The sequence below is a fragment of the Gouania willdenowi genome, chromosome 21, assembly GCF_900634775.1.
Source record: "Gouania willdenowi chromosome 21, fGouWil2.1, whole genome shotgun sequence".
NCBI lineage: Eukaryota > Metazoa > Chordata > Actinopteri > Blenniiformes > Gobiesocidae > Gouania > Gouania willdenowi.
Window position 1 is genome coordinate 9,705,277 of NC_041064.1, and position 20,817 is coordinate 9,726,093.

General features: G+C 36.7%; 1 protein-coding gene across 4 annotated transcripts in view; it reads right to left on the reverse strand.

Annotated features, from left to right (window-relative positions):
• Positions 1-6,131: 6,131 nt before the first annotated feature.
• Positions 6,132-20,817, reverse strand: part of LOC114454873 (E3 ubiquitin-protein ligase SH3RF3-like) — a 120,634-nt gene continuing 105,948 nt past the window's right edge. For 3 of the 4 annotated variants that reach the window (XM_028435718.1, XM_028435720.1, XM_028435717.1), the window contains 3 exons: positions 17,423-17,748; positions 11,188-11,540; positions 6,132-6,861 (listed from right to left, as the gene is read on the reverse strand). In XM_028435718.1, coding sequence (XP_028291519.1) covers positions 6,693-6,861; positions 11,188-11,540; positions 17,423-17,748 — 848 coding nt within the window. In that variant the 3' untranslated portion in view covers positions 6,132-6,692. The remainder of the gene's footprint in view (positions 6,862-11,187; positions 11,541-17,422; positions 17,749-20,817) is intronic. The other variant, XM_028435719.1, reaches the window with a different exon arrangement.

Genomic DNA, 20,817 nt, shown 5'->3' on the forward strand with positions numbered 1-20,817 from the left:
TCAGAGTCATTTTTTCTGTTTTTCATACTAATGTTTTCAGCTGCACATCGTACCAATCCAGTATTTTCAGCAGTTCTCCTGATCATAGGTTGAGTGATCACATAGCCCAGCCAGATTGCACTTAAAATGCATCATCTGATATCCATGCAACATATACCATATCTGTCCAACTGATCCTGGAGAAACGTCACTATGTCACACAGGTCTGAATAAACTTTCCTTCTGAACAACCGCAAAGTCCTCAGGTGGCTGCGTAAAGTCGACTGACTACGTGTAATGTCATCAACATGACTTAAAAATTGTGTCTTAAACCAAGTTGAAAGTACATTTTTATTGAAATAAACAAGACGGCCATGTTTGCTCTCAATTAGGAAATAAATGCAATTAGTCCAAAAAACAGGGGAAAAAATGAGCACGAAAAACAGAAACAAATGTGTCTTAATAAACAGAATTTTTAAAAAAAAAAAAATGTGAAACAGAAAAAAAATTGTTCAAAAAAAATGTAAAAAAATTAGCCCGAAAAACAAACCAAAAACATGAATTCTTCAGAAATAACAGATGTTTTTTTTTCTTTTTCAAGTGAATGCATTACGCTTCTGTAGAAATTTGACTCGATTCCCCAACAAAATTCAAACGTCGCACCAAAGTGCGACGGCATGCTGGGTAATGACGTGTTCACAAACCAAAGAGAAAGTCCTGCTGCCGTTGAGCGTTTTCAGTGGTATTTACAACCAGGAAGCTGAGGCAGATGAGTTTACACCACACAAGGAAAACACAAAACACCAAAAAGAGAGGGGGGAAAAAAAAAAAAAAAAAAAAAAAGAGTTGTGGTTCAAGTTATTTGAAGTAAAGTGACCACCGTGCAGTGGTTTTATTTATTCCTGATTTTTCGACAGTTGTAAACTCTACTCCTCATCTCCAGCACGACGTGGGATTGTGCTTTAGTTTGACTCCGAAGAGATTAAGAAGGTAAAGAAGAAAACCCTGCTCTGAGTCTGGATCTGGATCTGCTGGTTGTTGTTGTATGTGGGGCCCGATGAAAAACAGAGTAGAGTGGCCATCTGTCTGCGTGTGTGGTGAGATTTGCAGGTACTCACTTTTAACAAACTGTCATATTTTCGCTGGAATGACCCAAAACAACAGCAGTGGATCTTTGACAGATATGAGGCAAGCAAAGAAACATCAAAAAAAGAGATTAAAACACACATCAACCAAGCCTCTACTTTGCATGAGTTACAAACACACACACTGTGAATCCTTGGTTCATCCGTTACCCACAGTGCATTGCCACAAATATTGCAAAACCAACTTCAAAAAATCAAAGTCGAGTGTGTTGACGATGAACGATTATTGAATCTATTGCTTTGAATTGTTTTTGTACTGACTCAATGCACCGCTGACATTGAAGGTATTAAATAGATAATGATCAAAGTCAAATGTGTCTTTCCTAGTGTTGTTTTTGTTCTGTGCTTGTTTTCTCTGCAGCCATTTTCACTCCATTACTAAGGGAGTGTTTAAACAAACGACTTAGATTTTAAATGGTTTGGATCGTCTTTAGTTGAGTTTACTTTGAATGGGATTTCACTCCATAAAAAAACATTGTTTTGTGGCTTCTAATTGTTTTTAAACGCTTAGTTGCCTTGAACTGTGTTTGCTCCCACACGCTACATAGAGAACTAACAGAGTAGTGCACGTTAGTTTTTGGTCTATGTCGTTTCACACTGATTACAATCTGGTGTCAGAGGGAAGTTAAACTTTATATTAGGATAAATAAATGCCTTTTTGTGCATGTCCCTAACAACAGGGGTGATACTAAAACCCAGAAACAGTAAATGCGGCCCCGTACTGTATGCACAGGCTGTAATATCACCAAGTTTATAACTGTACCAGTTGTTAGAGCTACTATCTTTACCAGGGTGCAAACATTTATTTCTGGTTATTTTTTATTGGGATTATGTACCTGCGAGTAGTTCCTACTGTATTCTACCAAGCAGCAGCACTGCTCGGAAACCAGTTTTAAGTTTTTTTTATATATGTATTTTTATTTGAAATCATAGTACATGGGGAGGTCAAAAAAAAAGTATGAGAATAGCAACATCATAATTACAGACAAATTAATTCACATGATCAGAATGCATAGGAACTAATTGCCGGTAAATAAAGGCCAATAAAACTGCGTGAAACAATAACCAGGAATTAATATTTGCTCCCTAGTAAAGATAGTAGGGCTAGCATTTACCGTCTCCGAAATGTTTCCGGTTGTTTCTGGGTTTTAGTATCACCCTTACAGACATGAAAACTATTTAATTGGTTTTGCTAATTGACAACTAGCTTGGTAGCTACTAGCGAGCTTGCTACTAGCTTGCTAGCTACTAGCTTTGTAGCTACTAGCTTGGTAGCTACTAGCTTAATAGCTACTAGCTTGCTAGCTACTAGCTTTGTAGCTCCTAGCTTGGTAGCTACTAGCGAGCTAGCTACTAACTTGGTAGCTGTCAGTGCCCAATCTTTTCATGGGCCTGATAGTTTCAGATCCTTCCAACGCATGCGCGAAACGCGTTCTATCCTGTCGGCCTACTTTACGGCAGTTTGTGTACTGTTTAAATGGTTGAAATCCTGCAATTTAAAAATAATTACAAATGTCATGTTTTGATTGAATTCTGATTTATTTTAGGTTTTATCTTATTTTCTGTTTGGTTTTTTTAATTGCCATTGTTGTGCATCCTGTTTTTATCTGTTTTCTTTTTATTTTTTATTTTAAAATGAACAATTAAAAACACCACAAAACACATTTAAATGTGTAGCGTTAAAATATTTAACAAACGTATGGTTTACATTGAAATATCACGTCCCAGCAGCTCTAAAATTTGCGAGTGAAGGAAGTGACGTAATCTACGCGCATGCGTTGAAAAAATCTGAAACTATCAGGCCCGTGAAATGATTGTGCACTGACAGAGAGCTAGCTGCTAGCTACTAGCAACTAGCTAGCTAGCGCTTTGTGTATATTCAAAATTCTGCCTATAAAACAAGTTCTTTTGTTGGATTTTTAGGTGATTAAAAAAGTTGTTTATTCAACAAATAAATGCTTGTTCATACGCATTTTATTTTTGCGCTGAATCCTATTTTACTATTGCAACATGGTTGAGGCACCGTGTTTAAGTGTTGCTCCTATTTTTTTGTGAAATTCTTCTGGTGTTTGCTAGTGCTCCAAAAAATCTATATAATTTCATAACAATTTAAAATTGAAGTTGATGAAGCTTTAAAGTGGCAAAACATATTTAACTTTTTTCCCTGGTTCTGATGAAATAACCTGTGACCAATGTGATAACAGTGTGCTTTGTGTGTGCAGTTGTTTTGTGCTTCTTTCCGGCGCAGATACTCACTGCTAACCTCTCAATCCCTAATGTACACCAATGTTGTGTATGTGTAAAAAGAAACTAAAATGACTTAAATGATGGGTTTTTACTGTAAAATGAGGAGTTCCCAGATTTGTTCCTTTTGACACAGTGCTAGTTTGACATCAGCAGAACAGGCAAAAGCGCCGATTCTGCATTTCAGCTGCCAGGAAGTGATCAAAAGATCTGTGAGTGCAGTGAAAAATCTGGTTGGTTTTTTTCCCCACAGCGTGGGGTTCCCAACATTTTTGAGGTCGTGACCCCATTTTTATATCACAAATTTATGGCGACCCCAAATAATTTTTTATATAATAACTTTTTTGATCATGTTTGTTCTACTGTGTAACAAACAGACATGCAGGATTAGTGCACAAAGTGACAAAATGCATTTTTATACTGTATTATTTTTGTCTTTTTTCTTCCATTTTATACTGAATTTTATTTGAACTACATTTATAAATGAGAAACTGAAAGCATAGAATACAGTTTTTTAAGACTGTGTGTTTTAATTTTTAAACTAAAAATGTATTTTTAATCAGAACCTTTTTTTTTTTTAACACATTCCAGGTGACCCCATTTAAATTTCACGTGACCCCTAGGTTGAAAAACGTTGGTACAGAATACAGCTGTTTGAGATTCTGTGTGATGTTTTACTTTGAAAAGACTCATAATTAAAAAAAAAATAAAAAATTTACTAACTTTTTTTAAATCTCATTTAAGGCGACTCCATTGGTGAAACCACATGGGGTCACGACCCCAAGGTTGAAAAACAATGGCGAAGAAGTTACTCCACCAATTCTTTAATGCACTCCAGATCATATGAGCTTCCAAACAGTATATATATATATATATATATATATATATATATATATATATATATATATATATATGTATATATACACACGTAAATTGGACTTAAACGTGTAAAACCATAAGCTTCCAGGGAACAGCTGATCAGCTGTAATATTAGTATGTTGGCTTTAGGACACATATTGAATAAGCAGACAAATAAACCTGTGCAAGGCCACACCTTGAATAGTCGCAATGATGCTTTTGTCTCCTCAAAATAGGACACAAATCGGTATATTTTAGTCAACAACTTAAACTGGACAAATTAAGAAAAAAAACCTTATTGTGCCAAAGGATTATTCTAATTTCTAATAGAACAAACTCTTAAGTTGGAGTTGTTTTTCCCGTCAACTCTTCAAACCTTCAATATCTAATTAGCTTGAGGTTATATAAACACATTTGCGCTTAGCAGCAGTGAAAAACATTTTTTTTTTTTTTTATCAAGTAGGTAAACATGTAAAAACACTGTATTTATCTATACTGGTCAGCTAAATCAAACATTCCCAAGTGCATTTCTTTTTGTTCCTCCTCTCATTTCATCTCATAAATACAATCTAATTCTTCAAAAAGTGTTTTGGTGTCAGTTTCTGCTCCATTATACATTCAACGAAACAACCAAATTCCACTGGTACCATTATGGGATCTATTAAAAAAAAAAAAAAAAAAAAAATTCACATTTGATAAAAGAAAAAAAGAATCAGTTTACATGAAAAGAACATTAACAAACAAACAAAATTATGACTCAAACAACTTTTTTTGCATTTGAAATTAAATGCCAGTGATAGAATATCACGACAACACAAACATCGATTCTGAATGTATAAAAATTTGTACTAATGCTACATGCATTGTTTAAGATGTACTGGACCGTAGAGAAACGTGTGCCTCTAGTCACAGATTAGACACTTTACGCACTTTCTCCGTCGCCTGGCTGATCACGTCACAATAAAACAAAACAACAGAAAAATAAGAAAGCACCCGGATTCAAGTTCTGAGGTCTGAGTGGAAAAGCAGGGCGATGCTTTTTGTGCGACTGTTTGCTGGTGGATGGTGCACAGAAGAAGGAGGAGGAGGAGGAGGGGGGAGTGTTTCTGTGCTCTTTGAGTCTCTCTGACCCTCCTGCTTCCTGTGAGGTGGGCTGGTTGAAGCAGGATCCACGTTTCCTACACCGTGTGTGCTTCTTTGTGTGACTATGTTGACTAAACTGAAAGTTTGGTCACACTTTACATGAAGTTTTATACATAAGGCTGTCATTATCTGTTATATATATTACCTTTGGAGCTATGTTGGCATTTTTTGCGTTAGGTGCAGTTAATGGAGTTAGGGTAACGAACAAAGGTGACTGGCCATCAGGCATACCGGGCATCATCACGGTGGGCCGATTTTTGACGAGTGAGTAGAGACAGATATGTTGGCCAAAAATGATCCAAAAGTGGCAAAAAACGTGGCACGAAAAGGGTGAAAAGTGACTAAAATGGGTCAAAAGCAGTCGAGAGTGGCCAAAAAATGGGCAAATAAAGAGCAACTAGGTGGCATGTAATGACAAAGGGGAGCTTAAATGGGCAAAATGTGGCCAACAATAGTGAAAAAGTGCAAAATGTAAAACAAAAAGAGACAAAATGTATGGAGAAAAATGAAATAAGTGGTATTTATTGGGCAAAAGATAGCTTATTGGGATGAAAAGTGGCCCCAAAAATTAAAGAAAGGGCAACAATTTGATAAAAGTGTCAAAAAGATAGAAAAATAGACAAAAAATGGGCAAACGGAAGCTAAAGCCTGAAAAGGAAGTTGAAAAATGACCAACGGAAAAAGGTAAAAAGGGGTTAAAAAGTTTCCTCCTTTTAAGGTTTTCTGGGGGAATAATAATTAAAAGTCAGACAAAAAGCCACATGTTGAGAATCACTGACTTAATAACGGATTCTACATGGTCTGATAATGTAGTGGGCTGGTCTGGGGTTTGTCCCAGTCCACCACTGGTAATGAACAACACTTAATGACAGACTCCATAACACCTTATTCACGCTAATGACTGGTGTCATGTCATAATAATGACAGCGTATTGTAATATTAAACTTCAAATAAAGTGTTACCAAAATGTCTAATTAATATTATTAATTATAAATAGTATCAAATAGGTTTTAATCTTAAATTCCAGTTTTTTTTTTGTTGAGAAAAACTATCAAAAAATGTGCTTACCCACATTTAAAGTCAATTAGTTCAAGTAAAAATAAATAAATAAATAAATTAGAAGGATTTTCATTTTTTTTTTAGCATCGTCGGCGTCTTAAGGCAGATTCCAGTGCTTTTGTTTGTGGTTGTTTTGCAAAGTTGAACTCAACTGAAGAAAAAAAAAAGCTCCACCTTTGAGGATAAACTGTGTGTGTGTGTGTGTGTGTGTTCTTGGTTAGACTCAGAATCAGGAACAGTGTGGTGCGATTTATCGTCCGTTTTTTAAAAGCTCTCGACAAAGCTGCCAGGAAACAGGCCGGTTTGTCCCGTCCTCTGCAGAGTACCTTTGTACCAGCCGTCCTCCCTCCTCTTATGCACAAACACCACGTCTCCTTCTCGAAGCTCGATCTCAGCCTCGCTCTGGGGCGGATACGGAACCACCACGCGGTACCTGTGGCCAGAGAACAGTCAGCAAAGTTTGCATTAGATACTAAAACACCTGAATGTGCAAGAATTGGTTTATTGTTTCTTATCCTTATTACGCTGAATTAGAAACTAACATATACATACAGTATCAAACCCATCTGCTTTAATTACATATCATTTCTGGATGGGTTTCCCATCAATCAAACTAAAACATGTATGATAGGTTAAACCATTGGGTGTTCCCCACTTTGAACAAAAGTTAACATTCAAGCCCCACCTCCACCCATTGCCCCCCCGCCCAAATAATCCTCACAAACAACACTTTTTCAAATCTATTGAACTTACAGAACAAGTAACATCATATTTCATAATAAATCAAAAACTAAATTCAACTAATCACCTGCATAAAAAACAAATGCAAACGTGCAGTAGTCAAAAATACAGGAAATAACGAAACATTGTTAGCAATCTGTGACAAAGAGCTTAAGAAAACAAAAATGGAAATTCAGTCATGTATGAAAAAAAAAGAACCTCAGAAACTACGTTAATCACCTGCAATAAAACAAATGTAAATGTGCAGTAGTCAAAAATACAGGAGATAAAAAAAACATTGAAGGAAATTAAAGGTTTGTTTATTGTTCCGCTCCATGTGAATGAATAATAAAACATGGGTGCTGCACTTACATCATAGGAGCAACATCATAAAAGGATCATTCAAATTTAAATCCAGTTTAAACTAAAAGCTTTTTCTAAAAAGCGAAGTCAGTTTCTGTTGAGCTCCTTGAGAGACTAGTACAGGTTCCAGAGTCTGGGGGGAACAGCCTGGACCCCCAGGTCTCCTTGGGTTTTAAATGTAGTTTTTGGGATCTTTTGGAGACCCTGGTCTGAAGACCGAAGACTGCGCCCTGAAGTGTAGGGGCACAACAAGTCCGAGAAGGGGAGAATTGTTCTCAAAAGGCAGTTGAAAGTGGCTTTAAACTAAACTGTTTTTTTTTTTTTTTTTTTTTTTTTTTTTTAATAATCTTAAAAAGGAAAATATCAACAACCCTTTGGTTCTAATCACCTTGTGTCCATCAGGTACGTGTCCTTTAATCACAGACAGAATGTCATGAAGGCTCAGTCCGGTCATCTGTCCATCCCTCAGACCCATCAGATCACACAGCACCAGGCTCTGAATTTAACATGTCACACACTTTATAAATGTGAGCCTCTTCCAGGACATCGGGTGGTTGCTTGACAAGGTGGAGCTCAAATGGTTTCTGACAGCAACACCGCATCACCGCAACACCGCAACACCGCAACACCACATCACCGCAACACCACCGCATCACGGCATCACGGCATCACCGCAACACCACCGCAAAACCACAACACCGCATCACCGCATGACCGCAGCACCGCAACACCACAGCACCACAACACCACCGCATCACGGCAACACCGCAACACCACGTTTTGATGCGTTTTAAAGCAGAAAATGACCTCTCCACCGATGCTGTGGTGGCTGGAATGGTCAACACCAACTTCAGCAGACTAGACCTTGTCGGTGATGCCACGGCCGCCAAACAGCAAACACGGGAAGCAGAACCGCCGGTTCCGTGAGGCGCATTCACAAAGCCATTCCTTCCGTCTGTACCATTCACTTTGGAAAGTCCGCGCACTTTTCTGACCTTTCTTTTGCTGAAGGTCTGGTTGCTCAGGTGTTGGTCTCCCATCTTTTAAAAGCTGTCGCTTTTCTTCAAAAGAAAGTTGTGAAAAATGTATTTATCCTCTCCATCGCTGTCATCCAACCTGTAGTGTAATCCCGCCCACTAGATGCGGCCACGTGATATCTGTTTTGTATTCACTATGCACTGTGCGTACGTATTGGATTAACATAGCACTGTTACGTCCAAAGGCAAGGTAGCGATTTGCCTTTTTGCGTAAATGGGTTTTCATAGTGGGTCCGTGGGGAACTGACTGCGCATGCGCAAACATCCGTTCACGTGATATGGGGCTAAACTTTAGCCGCTAAAGGCAGAGCAGCAGTGTGCCTTCGGGAGAGGTGTGTCCTCCTCGTAATACAGGAGTGTGCAGCATCTCTGCCATTTCAGGAAATAGGCGCATAGCGATGTTTAGTCACTCATTTGGGCTATGAAAAGCACAAAAATGCTGACACTTTCAAACTTATCGGTACTGTAGGCTATCAGAAATTGAAAAAAAAAAAAATTATGATAAAAAAAAAAAAAAAAAAATACATTTAGAAGCCCCGTATTTAGAAGAAAAATGGGAAAACAACAGAAGGATGGGTGAGGGGGAAAAGGCAGGTTTTAGACTGAATTCTATTGTGGACGTTAGTGTAAAAGTGGTGAGAGGGATATTTTTCAGCCTCTAAAGATGATTTATGTGGTTCTGAATCCATGTGCTCCTTAAGACTTGACATTTGCACCCTTTGCTTTAACAATAATTCCACTGAAAGAGTTCACACGTTGGTTCATCAGTTCCTTTTTTACTGGGTTTAAACTAAGGCTCCAAGGAATAGTAGAGACTGTTTTGGAAGGAGTTTGTTTTAGTGCCTCTGAGTGATTTCAAGTGTCTTCACTAATTTATTCTCCAAGGTTTGACTCTCAGTGTTCCCAGAAAAAAACATTTAAGTTTGGATGCAGAATTCTATCAAGGCTAAACTTAATCATTTTATTAGAAAATGCTTCAATCACAAATGAGAGCTCATGCACTAAATATCTGAACAAACTGCAGATTAGTATTAGCCAGGGTTGGGGTTAATTATGATTGGTAATTAATTACAATTATAACATAATTATAATTGTAATTTCAAAAAATCTGTGGCTGTTGTAATCATAATTGAATTGTAATTGAGTTCAGATAATTGGCTGTCATTTCAATTGGCATTAAAAAATCAATAAAAACTATCATTTACAATGTGATTAAACGCAAACCTGTGGAATCGTGTTACAGTTCCATGGCTTACGCATACGTAGTAAATAATTATTAATATATGTTTCCTATCAACTTTTCCCATGATCTGTCAGTTCTCTTTAGGATCATTTTACCATTAAAAAAATTATTAATCTAGAGGTATACTGACAGAAAAAAATATTAATACCAATATTTCCATTGATTAGGAAGCCTAATAAGGTAAACAAGAGATGAAAAACAAATTACATGATATATATTATATTTTAAGGTGTTTTACAGCTGATTTACGACATGGATCAAGACTGACCCGCTAAAACAAGAAAATCACTTTTTATGGATTTATTTATTAAAGACTAGTAATTGAGAATGTAACTGTTATTGACTATCAGGTGGAAAATAATAATTGTAATTCTAATTGTAATTGTAAAAAATGCTGGTCACTGTACATGGATAATTGAAGACGTAATTGTAATTTAAAAAAATAGTACTGTGCCTGTTGGAAGAATATATCCATATAGTGGGAGGAGCTTAAGTAGAGTTGTCAATTATGGCCAAATAAGTATATGTTTGAAGGTTGGATGTACAAAGAGGAGTACATACTCTGTACCCACACACAAACCCCTTCATAACACTACAGAGTACAAAGTAAAATAACGCACACAATTTCCCTGGTGTAATTCTATGGAACATGCACATGATAAATTGATAAATAAAGTTTGTACCAATGCAGCAGTTTAGGTAGAATCTGATAAAATACATACATTTGTACAAATAAAACCATTTATTTAGCATTTAACATTTCTTGGGCCGGCACTCACACACGGCGCGTTACGGCCGCGCGCATACACCCACTCGTGTGTGTGTTTCGCTACCTGTCCATCTATCCTCCGTGGGCTCCTCCCTGGGTGCAGTCTCACACACGCATGTGCATCAGCTGTGTGCGTGCACCCACTCCTTACATCAGGTTGAAATGCGTGTGTCTCACATCCAATGCGTGAGACTTGAGAGCTTTGCTATTATATCAGTGAGAGTGTGCGGCTGCTGAGACGCCCCTCCCCCCGTATAACCCGCGTTGATTCCGCTGTGATTTCAAAATAAAATGAAAATAAACGCTTTGAACCGTAATTACCAAATGAGTCCAAAATAACAGATGCACAACATTGGGGCCATTCGCAAGCTGGTCAGAAAGTTTCAGGTCGAACAGACACTATTTGCTCCACACACACAGACAGACAAACTGACAGACGATCCCTGATTTATTAGATAGATAGATGTAGTTTTCATGCTAATAGAAACAAATGTGTGTTCCTGTTCTTTATCACTTGAGAATTGAAGCTCATTATTAAAGCCTGAAACAGAAGCATTGTGTACGCTTAGAATAAAAGCTATATTAAGTCTTTCTTCACTGTTTGTTTCTGTGGGTCTCCATGCTCACCTCTCTCTGGACAGTGGTTTGGGTTCTGGCCTGAGGACCATCAGAGCAGTGCTGGCGCGTGTTGCCGGGGGCGACAAGGGGAAATTGGTGTCCAGGGACCCGGACTTTCTGTGCAGCGGCTCCAGACCGATGGCCCCGCTTATGTCGCTCTCGATGGGACACGAGCCGGCTCGTCCGTGTGTGGCCATGGGACAGGAACCTGAGCGGGCGTGGGGGTGACGGTGGTGAGGGAGGTGGGCCGTTTCACCCAGGGAGGGGTTGCGTGTGGGCGGTGACGACGGAGGAGAGCGAGGTTTCTTTTTGGCCGCGGCTCCTGACAGGAGTTTCAACAAACCTGCAGCTTTCCTCTCCTTCTGATGATGTAGCAGGAGAAACGAAAGAAACAACCCAACATTAGCACAGATACATGATCAACATTACCAGTATTATTAGACATTAAAAACATTTAAAAACTGAAGACAAAATGTATTCTTCCTTTCCTGCTTTTCTCCCACTGTATAAAAATAAGAAATGTCAGAATAAATAAGACAGCCAAGCAAACATATTGTATGTTTGAAGTGGAAATGATGACAGTGTGGTGAAATTGAAGTGTAATAAAATCCAACATGGGTGTCACAGTGATGGCCCTGGTTGGATTCCCCACCCCTCCAAAAAAATGTAATTCAAGGACTTTGAGGGAGTATGAGGGATAAGTAAAAGAAGATAGAAAAAAACCCACGTACACAAAATGACAGCAAAATGCACAAAATGTCAACAAAGGTACGCAAAAAAACAACAAAAACACACAAAATGATTTTGAAAATACCCAAAATGACTCATTAATGACAACATTAATTCAGAAAATGAAAGAAAAATACAGAAAATAACTCGTAAAACACCAAAAACAACAACATATATACAAACTGACACCAAAGACACACAAAATGCCAACATAATTACAAAAAAATGACCGAAAAATACACAAAATAACAACAAAAATACAGAAGATGACTCCAAATCCACAACATTATCTAAAAAAATTACAGAAAAACACACCAAAATCTATTTAGAAATGGGACATTTTAGATCAACCGAAGTTCATGTTTAGAAGGATCCCACAGAACTAATTACAGGGTCTTAAACTTTATGATATCTGACGTCATTAAGGATACTATAACTCCTTCCCTGGAGCGGTGAAGCTGTAAGGAGCTAAATATTGGAAGAACATGTGTTTTTACTTTATTATAAATGTGCTTTGGTCAGTAAATTTAAAACTACACACTCGTGGATCTTTGATAAATTTGAGTGTGTGATCCAGAAAAAAACATGTACTGTAAACATTATTATTACTTTCACCCTACATTGTAGAGGAAGAATAAATACAGATGCCAAACTACCAGCAGTAAAGACCAATACACTGGTACTATATCAGACACAATGTGGACTTTACTCAAATCTATTCTTTGATGCTCTGCCTCACAACTTTATTCTTAAAAGCTGGTTTTCTATACTACGTTACATAAATAAACACTAGCATTAAGAACATTGACAGTTTTTCTAATTTAAATGGATCTATGATGAGACTTTGAGGCCTTCTGTTAGTAATAATAGAACAAGAATTACTGTCTAATTAGGAATATATGTGATATATCTGTTGTTTTTATTGACAACTCTTTATTTAAAGGCAACAACAAATCAAACAAGTATCCCAAAGAATTTAAAATGCACATTTTTTAAAGACTTTCTTTAAAGAAAAGAGGTGAAACAGCACAGAACCAGAACAAAGTGCTTAGCAAAGCACTTGATGAGGCTGTTTTAAACACTGAATCAGCAGATCCTTCCCATGCTTCAAGAAGCGCTGCCTTAATAATAATATTCATCCCTATGGACAACAGGTAACTGTGGTTATTCCAGTGAGAACAGAAGGAAAAGCGGTGACCTGGACGGAGGAAAGAATGCAGCTTTGGAACAGAGACAGAAAATATGAAAGGATTGTCTTTCCCTGTAACCATGTCAATCCAGGGATGTTATTTTATAATTAACCACCAGGGGGCAGCAGACACTCACTAAATAAACTGATGATGAGGCATGTGTGTAAAATAAAATATGTAATCACTAAAGTTGTACAGTATATATTATATTAATCACAGACTGAATTTTCTTTTTTAAAAAAACACTAATTGTTGTTAATTTATTATCTAATGATGGCTCAGGGATGTCTCTATCTTTGTAAAAAAAAAAAGAAAACTCAACTTCAATCATGTGATAATTTTATACCATAATTTATAGCACAAATAAACTCTGCACACCAGACAGTGTGATAATGTGTTAAACTCAGATCAGCCTAAACCAGGGTTTCTCCAATTGGGGTACGCAACGGCACTACAGAGTGTACTTTAGATAGAGTGCATTAACAAATAAAAGTATTAAAAATATGGGGACTTTAAAATGTGTGATTTTTGGTTAAAATGATAATTATAATATGATCTTGAATAGAACATGAAGTGAAAATACAAGGGTCAGTCTTGGCCACACACCAGGAGGCACTAAATACTGTTTCATTCCACTTAGTTAGAAAATGAGAGGTTTTGTTTTTATAATATTCTGAGCAAAATGTTGTATATTGACAAAGTGGGTACTGGGATTCAGAAATAAGAGAATGGGGGTACTTGAGTTAAACAAGTTTGAGAACCATGCACTGGCCTAAACTATAGTATACCAGTCAGTTATCTCTGTCCTATCATAATAACAGAGTCCATTAACAGATATTTTTTTTCTTTTAGAATTGCCCAAATGTTGCCTGTATGAATCAAAATGGTCTGCAACTACATCGGTCAAGGATGGGAATTGTTCCCGCAAACACTGTAAGGGGCCAGATTGCCCATTTTCTAATGATACTGTATGTTTTACTACATGACATAGTAAAAAAAAATATTGTGGCCATAAAAAAAGTATAACATGGTCACAAAATACTATTTAACAAGAAGACAGTCATCAACATCCCCCGCCAGATTGGTTGTCATTATAACTCACAACCTTTTCCTAAATGTCCTAAATCTAAGAACTTAGATGTTTACATAAGAAAATATTATAACATCAGAATATAAAATTACTAACTACCTTAAATGTTTTCTAAGAAAATCTGTCCCCTTTGAAGATACGTACCTCAAACAGAGTAAAAAACAAACAAACAAGGAAAATAACTACAGAAAAAATTATTGCACACTTCTCATTTTTGAACTCTATCAAGGTATTGATACCTTGAAGCCACACACCAAATGTGGTTATCGTATCTTAAACAGCTTCTAAGAAAAGTTGACCCCTTTGAAGATACCTCAAACAGAGTTAAAAAAACAGAAAAAGGGCAATAACTCCGGAAAAAATAATTGCGCACTTCTCATTTTCGAACTCCATCAAGGTATTAATACCCTGAAGCCACATATCGAATTTGGTTATCGTATATCAAATGTTTTCTGAGAAAAACTGTCCCCTTTCACTCGGACGGACGCACAGAGCTCAAACCTACAGTATATCCCCTTCACACTGTGTGGTGGGAGATAATAATAGTATTATCATTCCTGGTGGTTAGCGTGACTAGTTGATGCAGGAATGACAGCTGTTGTGAAGAGGAGTAGGTTGCAATTATGTTTTACTCGATGTTTGTTGCTTTTATTTTTGTTGTACAACCGTTAAAAGTCTTAATATGTGAGTGTGTGTGCAACCATGTGTGTGGATTTTTTCCTGCAAAGCCGACTCGTCATGTCTGTTGAAACATTAATACGTGTGATATGCGTGTGTTATTATCTGTTTGTATCTTCTTCTGTCTGTACAGTGTCCTTGGGTGACCTGAAAGACGCTTTTAAATTGAATGTATTATTATTATTATTATAGTTTTTTCATGGTTACATTTTTTTTTAACTATGTCATGCCTTGGCTCCATTGTTTCATATTCAGGCCTTTGTGGGAAATTATTCCCACATTAAATTCTGCAAGGCAGAATTTTTGGGAGGATTCTTTGAATCATCATTCAATCTTTTGGCAGTTATTACTCACATATGACTTCTCACAAATTACTTTTTTTTCCTTCTTTTATTCTAACAAAAATCCCCCATTTAATCATACATTTTCTGTTTCATAATGAAGGAAATCAAACAAACCCAGAGGATGTAAAGCTCGGGCTGCATGATTTGCAAAGGAGACGCATGAATATTGACAATATCACATCTTCAAAACATATATATATGAAATAGGAATTCATTTTTTTGGGAAATGATGCTTGCAGAAAATTCTTTTGGAATGATCCTGAGCCTGAGTCTATGGGTGTGATGATGTAAACAAGTCTCCTGCCTGCTGCTCCATAGTCAATGAGCTGTTTGTCAGCCAGCCATGTTGTTAGATTAGCTGCCCCACACTCCACAGCCAACAGAAACAAATGGAGCTGAGGCAGATGTAAGCCTGTGGTGTCATCCTTCACTGTCACTGTGTCACTGTGCAGCAGCAGCGCTTTAACATCCTCCCCTCCAACACACTGCACTCCCCCGTACACCCTACACCCTACATACAGGCTGCCTCAGGACTGAACGACACTTGCTGAGGTAGAGGAGGACTGCAGGCACATCACACACACACTTCACACTCTCTTTACAGTGAGAGGTGGAAACAAAACATTTTACTTCTCTGAAATCATGTTAAAGTTAATTAAACTGTATATAATAACGTTTAATATCTGCCTCTGTCAAAATAGCCTTTGTAAGGTGTCCTTAAAATACACATTTAAAGATAAGTTCTGCTCAACAAATGTTGAAAATATGTGCAAAAACAGCAACAATTACCCGACAACTTCATTCACAAAAAAGATTCTTACAAATATCCAAGAAATTCCAATTTGTTTGTTTCAAATTTGAAGATTAACTATTCTTTTTTTATGTTAATAGGGAAAAATTACCATCAAATGCTTGAATATGATATATTCATGACTTTATTTAGCAGATAATAAAAAAAATAGCTTGTAAATAGGCTAAATCACTGCTTAAGTAAAGTGAAAGCACTTTACATTATGTACATTCTGCTCAATTAATAGGGTTGCAAAGGGGCAGAAAATTTCAGATACATTTCTACAGGAATTTAAGAATTCTGGGTTTATTCAAAAATATGAACATTTCATGGGAATTATTTGTTGTAATTAAACAGTAAATTGGAATAATTTTAAGAAACTGTGTCATATCCAAACAAAAATAATACAATTAAACAAGATAACATTTTAAATTCTGTTGAAAAATGTTGGGATTTTTCAAAATTGAAAAGTTTCCATGGGGAATTAACAGGAATTAACTGAGAAATTTTCAAAATTAAATGTTCGCCGGTAACAGGGATGTTAAATATTATTTAATAATCAGATATTTAAAAGTTACTCCCAATTTCCACTTATTTTCGGATACGCATATTTAAAAATGTTTACATTTAAAATCCTATTTTGTACATCATGTATTTTTTTTTATTTATTTGTTGGTGTGTGTTCTCCTGTATTTGATAACACTGTTAGACAGCTTTGGTTTGAGATTTAAGGCATTCACTGAATACTTAGAAATGTAAAAATGTCCCTCTGCTTATTTCTGTACTTTGGGTGGTCACACGTGGCCCTCAGTGTAATTTTGTGCAGCCCTCAAAGTAAATGCAGAAAAATGACAACCAAAATACACAAAATGACAAAAACCTACAAAATAACTCTAAAAACACACAATAAAACAACAAAAATGACAAAAAAAATTAAATATTACAACAAAAACGCACAAAATTCCTCACAAAACACACAAGACGACGACAAAGATGCACAAGATGATGGAAGATATACAGAACGACAACAAAAACACACAAAACAACAACAAAATTATACAAAATCACTCCAAAAACACACTATAAAACAAGAAACATTGTGGAAAATATGCAGAATGACAACAAAAATACACAAAATGATTCCAAAAACACAATATGACGCTCAAAATTACCGACAAACCACACACGACAACAACAAAATTACACAAAATGATGGAAAATAAACAGAAATGAAAGCATGTCTCTCTAAAAATGTCTCTACTTTTCTAATTTTGTGTGGCCCCCAAAGTAAATGCAAAAAAATGACTCCCAAAATACACAATATCACAAAAATACACAATAAAATGACAAAATTACACAAAAACACACATTTAAACTCTAAAATTTTGAGATTATTAAAAAATATGAACTTTTTGGGCCTCACCTTCTCTGCTTTGGGGGCGAGGCCCCCCTGTGTGGGAGCATGTGAGGGGCCGGGCGATGGAGGCTGTAGAGGGATCCCTGCCTCCCCGTTGAGAATCACAGCAGACATGTTTGGAGGCGTGAGACAGGAGAGAGGAGAGGACAGGCTGAGGATGGGGCGAGAGGAGGGGGAGGAGAGCGGTGAGGGTCCTAAACTGGGGCCGGGGGACACCATGGAGAGGGGACGACCCGGTTGGCCAGGGCAACGCGAAGGGGAGGAGCTCTGGGAGCGCAGAGGAGAGAGAGCCACGTTGGGACGCTCAGGGCTTCCAGCTGGGGGACTGTGGACTGAAACACACACGTACGTTTTAATGTGGGGTTTTTTCTTAGTAGTTGAACTGTTTTTGATAGGCCTCATAGATGAATCAATAAAACATCACTCATTTAAAAAATATGTCACTCATTAATTATTCGTGCGTCACAGCCATGAAGCAGTTGACGTTGAAACAACAAATCTCACCTAAAATAAATCTTTGGTTGAGAACAGTAGAGCAAACTTTAGATGATGAAAAAAAAAAATAAAAAAAATAAAAATAACTTGCAAAAAATGAATAAAATGGACTCTGAAAGTAGACTACATAACTACATCAAGAGATCTGTGACAAAAAGGCACTTACCCTCTTTATTTATCCCCCATTTACTACTATGCATTTCTTTTAAACTTTTGCTTTCCGCTTTTCTCTTTAGTATGTAGGTGGAGTGCGTTGTTTTTTGTGTAGTTGACTTATTTCATTAATATATAAAATAAAATAATATGTATTTATATATATTTTTTTTTTAAAAATTCTGTACTGTTATCTTGACCAATATTTATTATTTATCTTGTTTTTCATTTATTTATTTTTTTCCCTTATCTTTTTATTTCTGTATTTGTATTTATCTTTCTTGCTTTGCCTGTTCTTTGTGTTTTCAGCTGCTGTAACATGTGAATTTCCCGACTGTGGGATAAACTAAAGTAGAATCTAATCTAATCTAAAAATGCAGTGTACTCTCGATGACAGTTGATTTTTTTCTTAATCATTGCAATAAAGTATTTAAAGAAATATACATATAAGAGCTTAAAATTGCCGGGCAAAAGTTATATCATGCACAAATATGAGATTTGATGTCTTTTATGTCTAGAAACGACAACGCTGAACCCGGATGTCAGCACAGCTCAACATGTGCGACATTAACGATAAGCTGAATCTTTACTTTCCGTCTTCTCAGTATTTTAATAACAATATTTGACGTTTGAAGCCAAAAAAATGTATCTGTAATCCCACAGGAAACACATTTGAACATGCACACATCATGATTTCAGACGCATTCACTGTGGATCACTGCAGCAGCACAAATCCACAGAGGTTTGCTTGGGTCATGTGATGAAACCACTAAATGCCGGAACTATGTGCATACTTTATTTTGTAATGGAGACCAGATGCGTGTGCGCGCGTGTGTTTGTGTGTGTGTGTGTGTGTGTGTGTGTGTGTGCATGTGTGGGTAAGACTAACAAAAGAGAAAAATGAAGTCCAGACAAAAGAGAAGCTGCCATTACGCCTCCAGAACATGAAAAGCACAGTGATGTCATTCTGTTCTGTTTGCAAGTATTTGATTGTGTGTTTCTCTGTCCGTGGGATGTGTGTGTGTGTGTGTGTGTGTGTTATTCTTGGCAGTTTTCTCTCAGTTTGCACTTTTCAGCCTTCCAACCATTCTGCTCTCAAAGGGAGAGAAACAATACAAGAGGGTGGAGAAGAGCAGCTTCTGTTCAGATGAATAGAGACTGAGAGAAGAAAACAAGACCGATATGATCTACACATTGTACTGATGCATTGGGGATTGTGGGTGAGGGTACTTAAGGCTCAGTAATGCAGTACGGGCCCAGCACGACCAAACCACCTGCATGTGTTCTCCATTTGTATTTGATAACACTGTTAGACAGCTTTGGTTTGATATTTAAGGCATTCACTGAATATTTAGAATTGTAAGCATGTCCATCTGCTTATTTCTGTAGTTTAGGGGGGTCACACGTGGTCCTCAGTGTAAATTAGTGCAGCCCTCAAAGTAAATGCGGAAAAAATGACTACCAAAATACACAATAAAATGACAAACATACAAAATGACTTTGAAAAAACACAATAAGACAACAAAAATGACCAAAAAAATTAAATATTACAACAAAAAACGCACAAAATTCCTCACAAAACACACAAGACGACTGCAAAGATGATGGAAGATATACAGAACGACAACAAAAATACACAAAATGACTCCAAAAACACACAAAACAACAACAAAATCACTCCAAAAACACACAATAAAACAACAAAAATTATGGAAAATATACTGAACGACAACAAAAATACACAAAATTACTCCAAAAACTATAATGACAACAGAACGCACAAAACTACCAGCAAAACACACAAGACAGCTACACAAAATTACACAAAATGATGGAAAATATACAGAATAAAGAACAAAAATGCACAAAATAAGTCAAAAAACGCACAAAACGACAAAAAAACCCACATGTAATGACTTTTACTTTCAATATTTATTAATGATCTCCCTCTTGCATGCAATGACTGTAACATCCAACTTTATGCTGATGACACCGTTATTTATTCCGCAAAATCTAATATCTCAGATATTAATCACTCTATTCAGCATGACTTCAATGCAGTTCAATCCTGGCTACAATCTAATAAACTATTACTCAATAACTCAAAATCAAATTTTATGCTGTTCCAGAAGCGGGTTCGCCCAGTCTCAGCCAATGAGATTAAACTTACTTTTTCTGATTTGTCACCAGTCCCAGTTGTTGATCAGTTTAAATATCTTGGTCTATGGCTAGACTCCTCACTGTCATTTAAAACTCATATACAAACTATTACAAACAAAATTTCTTATCGCTTAAAATTGCTTTATCAATCAGTTAATTGTTTTAGTTACTCAGTTAGAAAAAGGATAAGTTTACAATTGATTCTTCCCATTATTGATTACAGTGATATTATTTATCAAAACACCACTGCCACGATTCTCCAACCACTTAATGTCACCTACAATAGTCTGTGTAGATTTATCCTCCGCTGTCCCTTCAGAACTCACCACTGCCTAATGTATGAACACTTGTCATGGCTCTCTCTGGCATCTAGACGACAGCTTCACTGGCTATTATTTATATTTAAATGTATTAATTTAAGTTTTCCTGATTATTTAAAACAATATATAATTCCTTTCAGATCGTCATACAGTTTGCGTCATGCTGATCAACCATATCTTGTAGTCCCTAGAGCAGGGGTCTGCAACCTTTATTCTCAAAAGAGCCATTTTGTCTTATCTCACCTGGATTAAAGTCCTTCCAGAGCCGGAAAA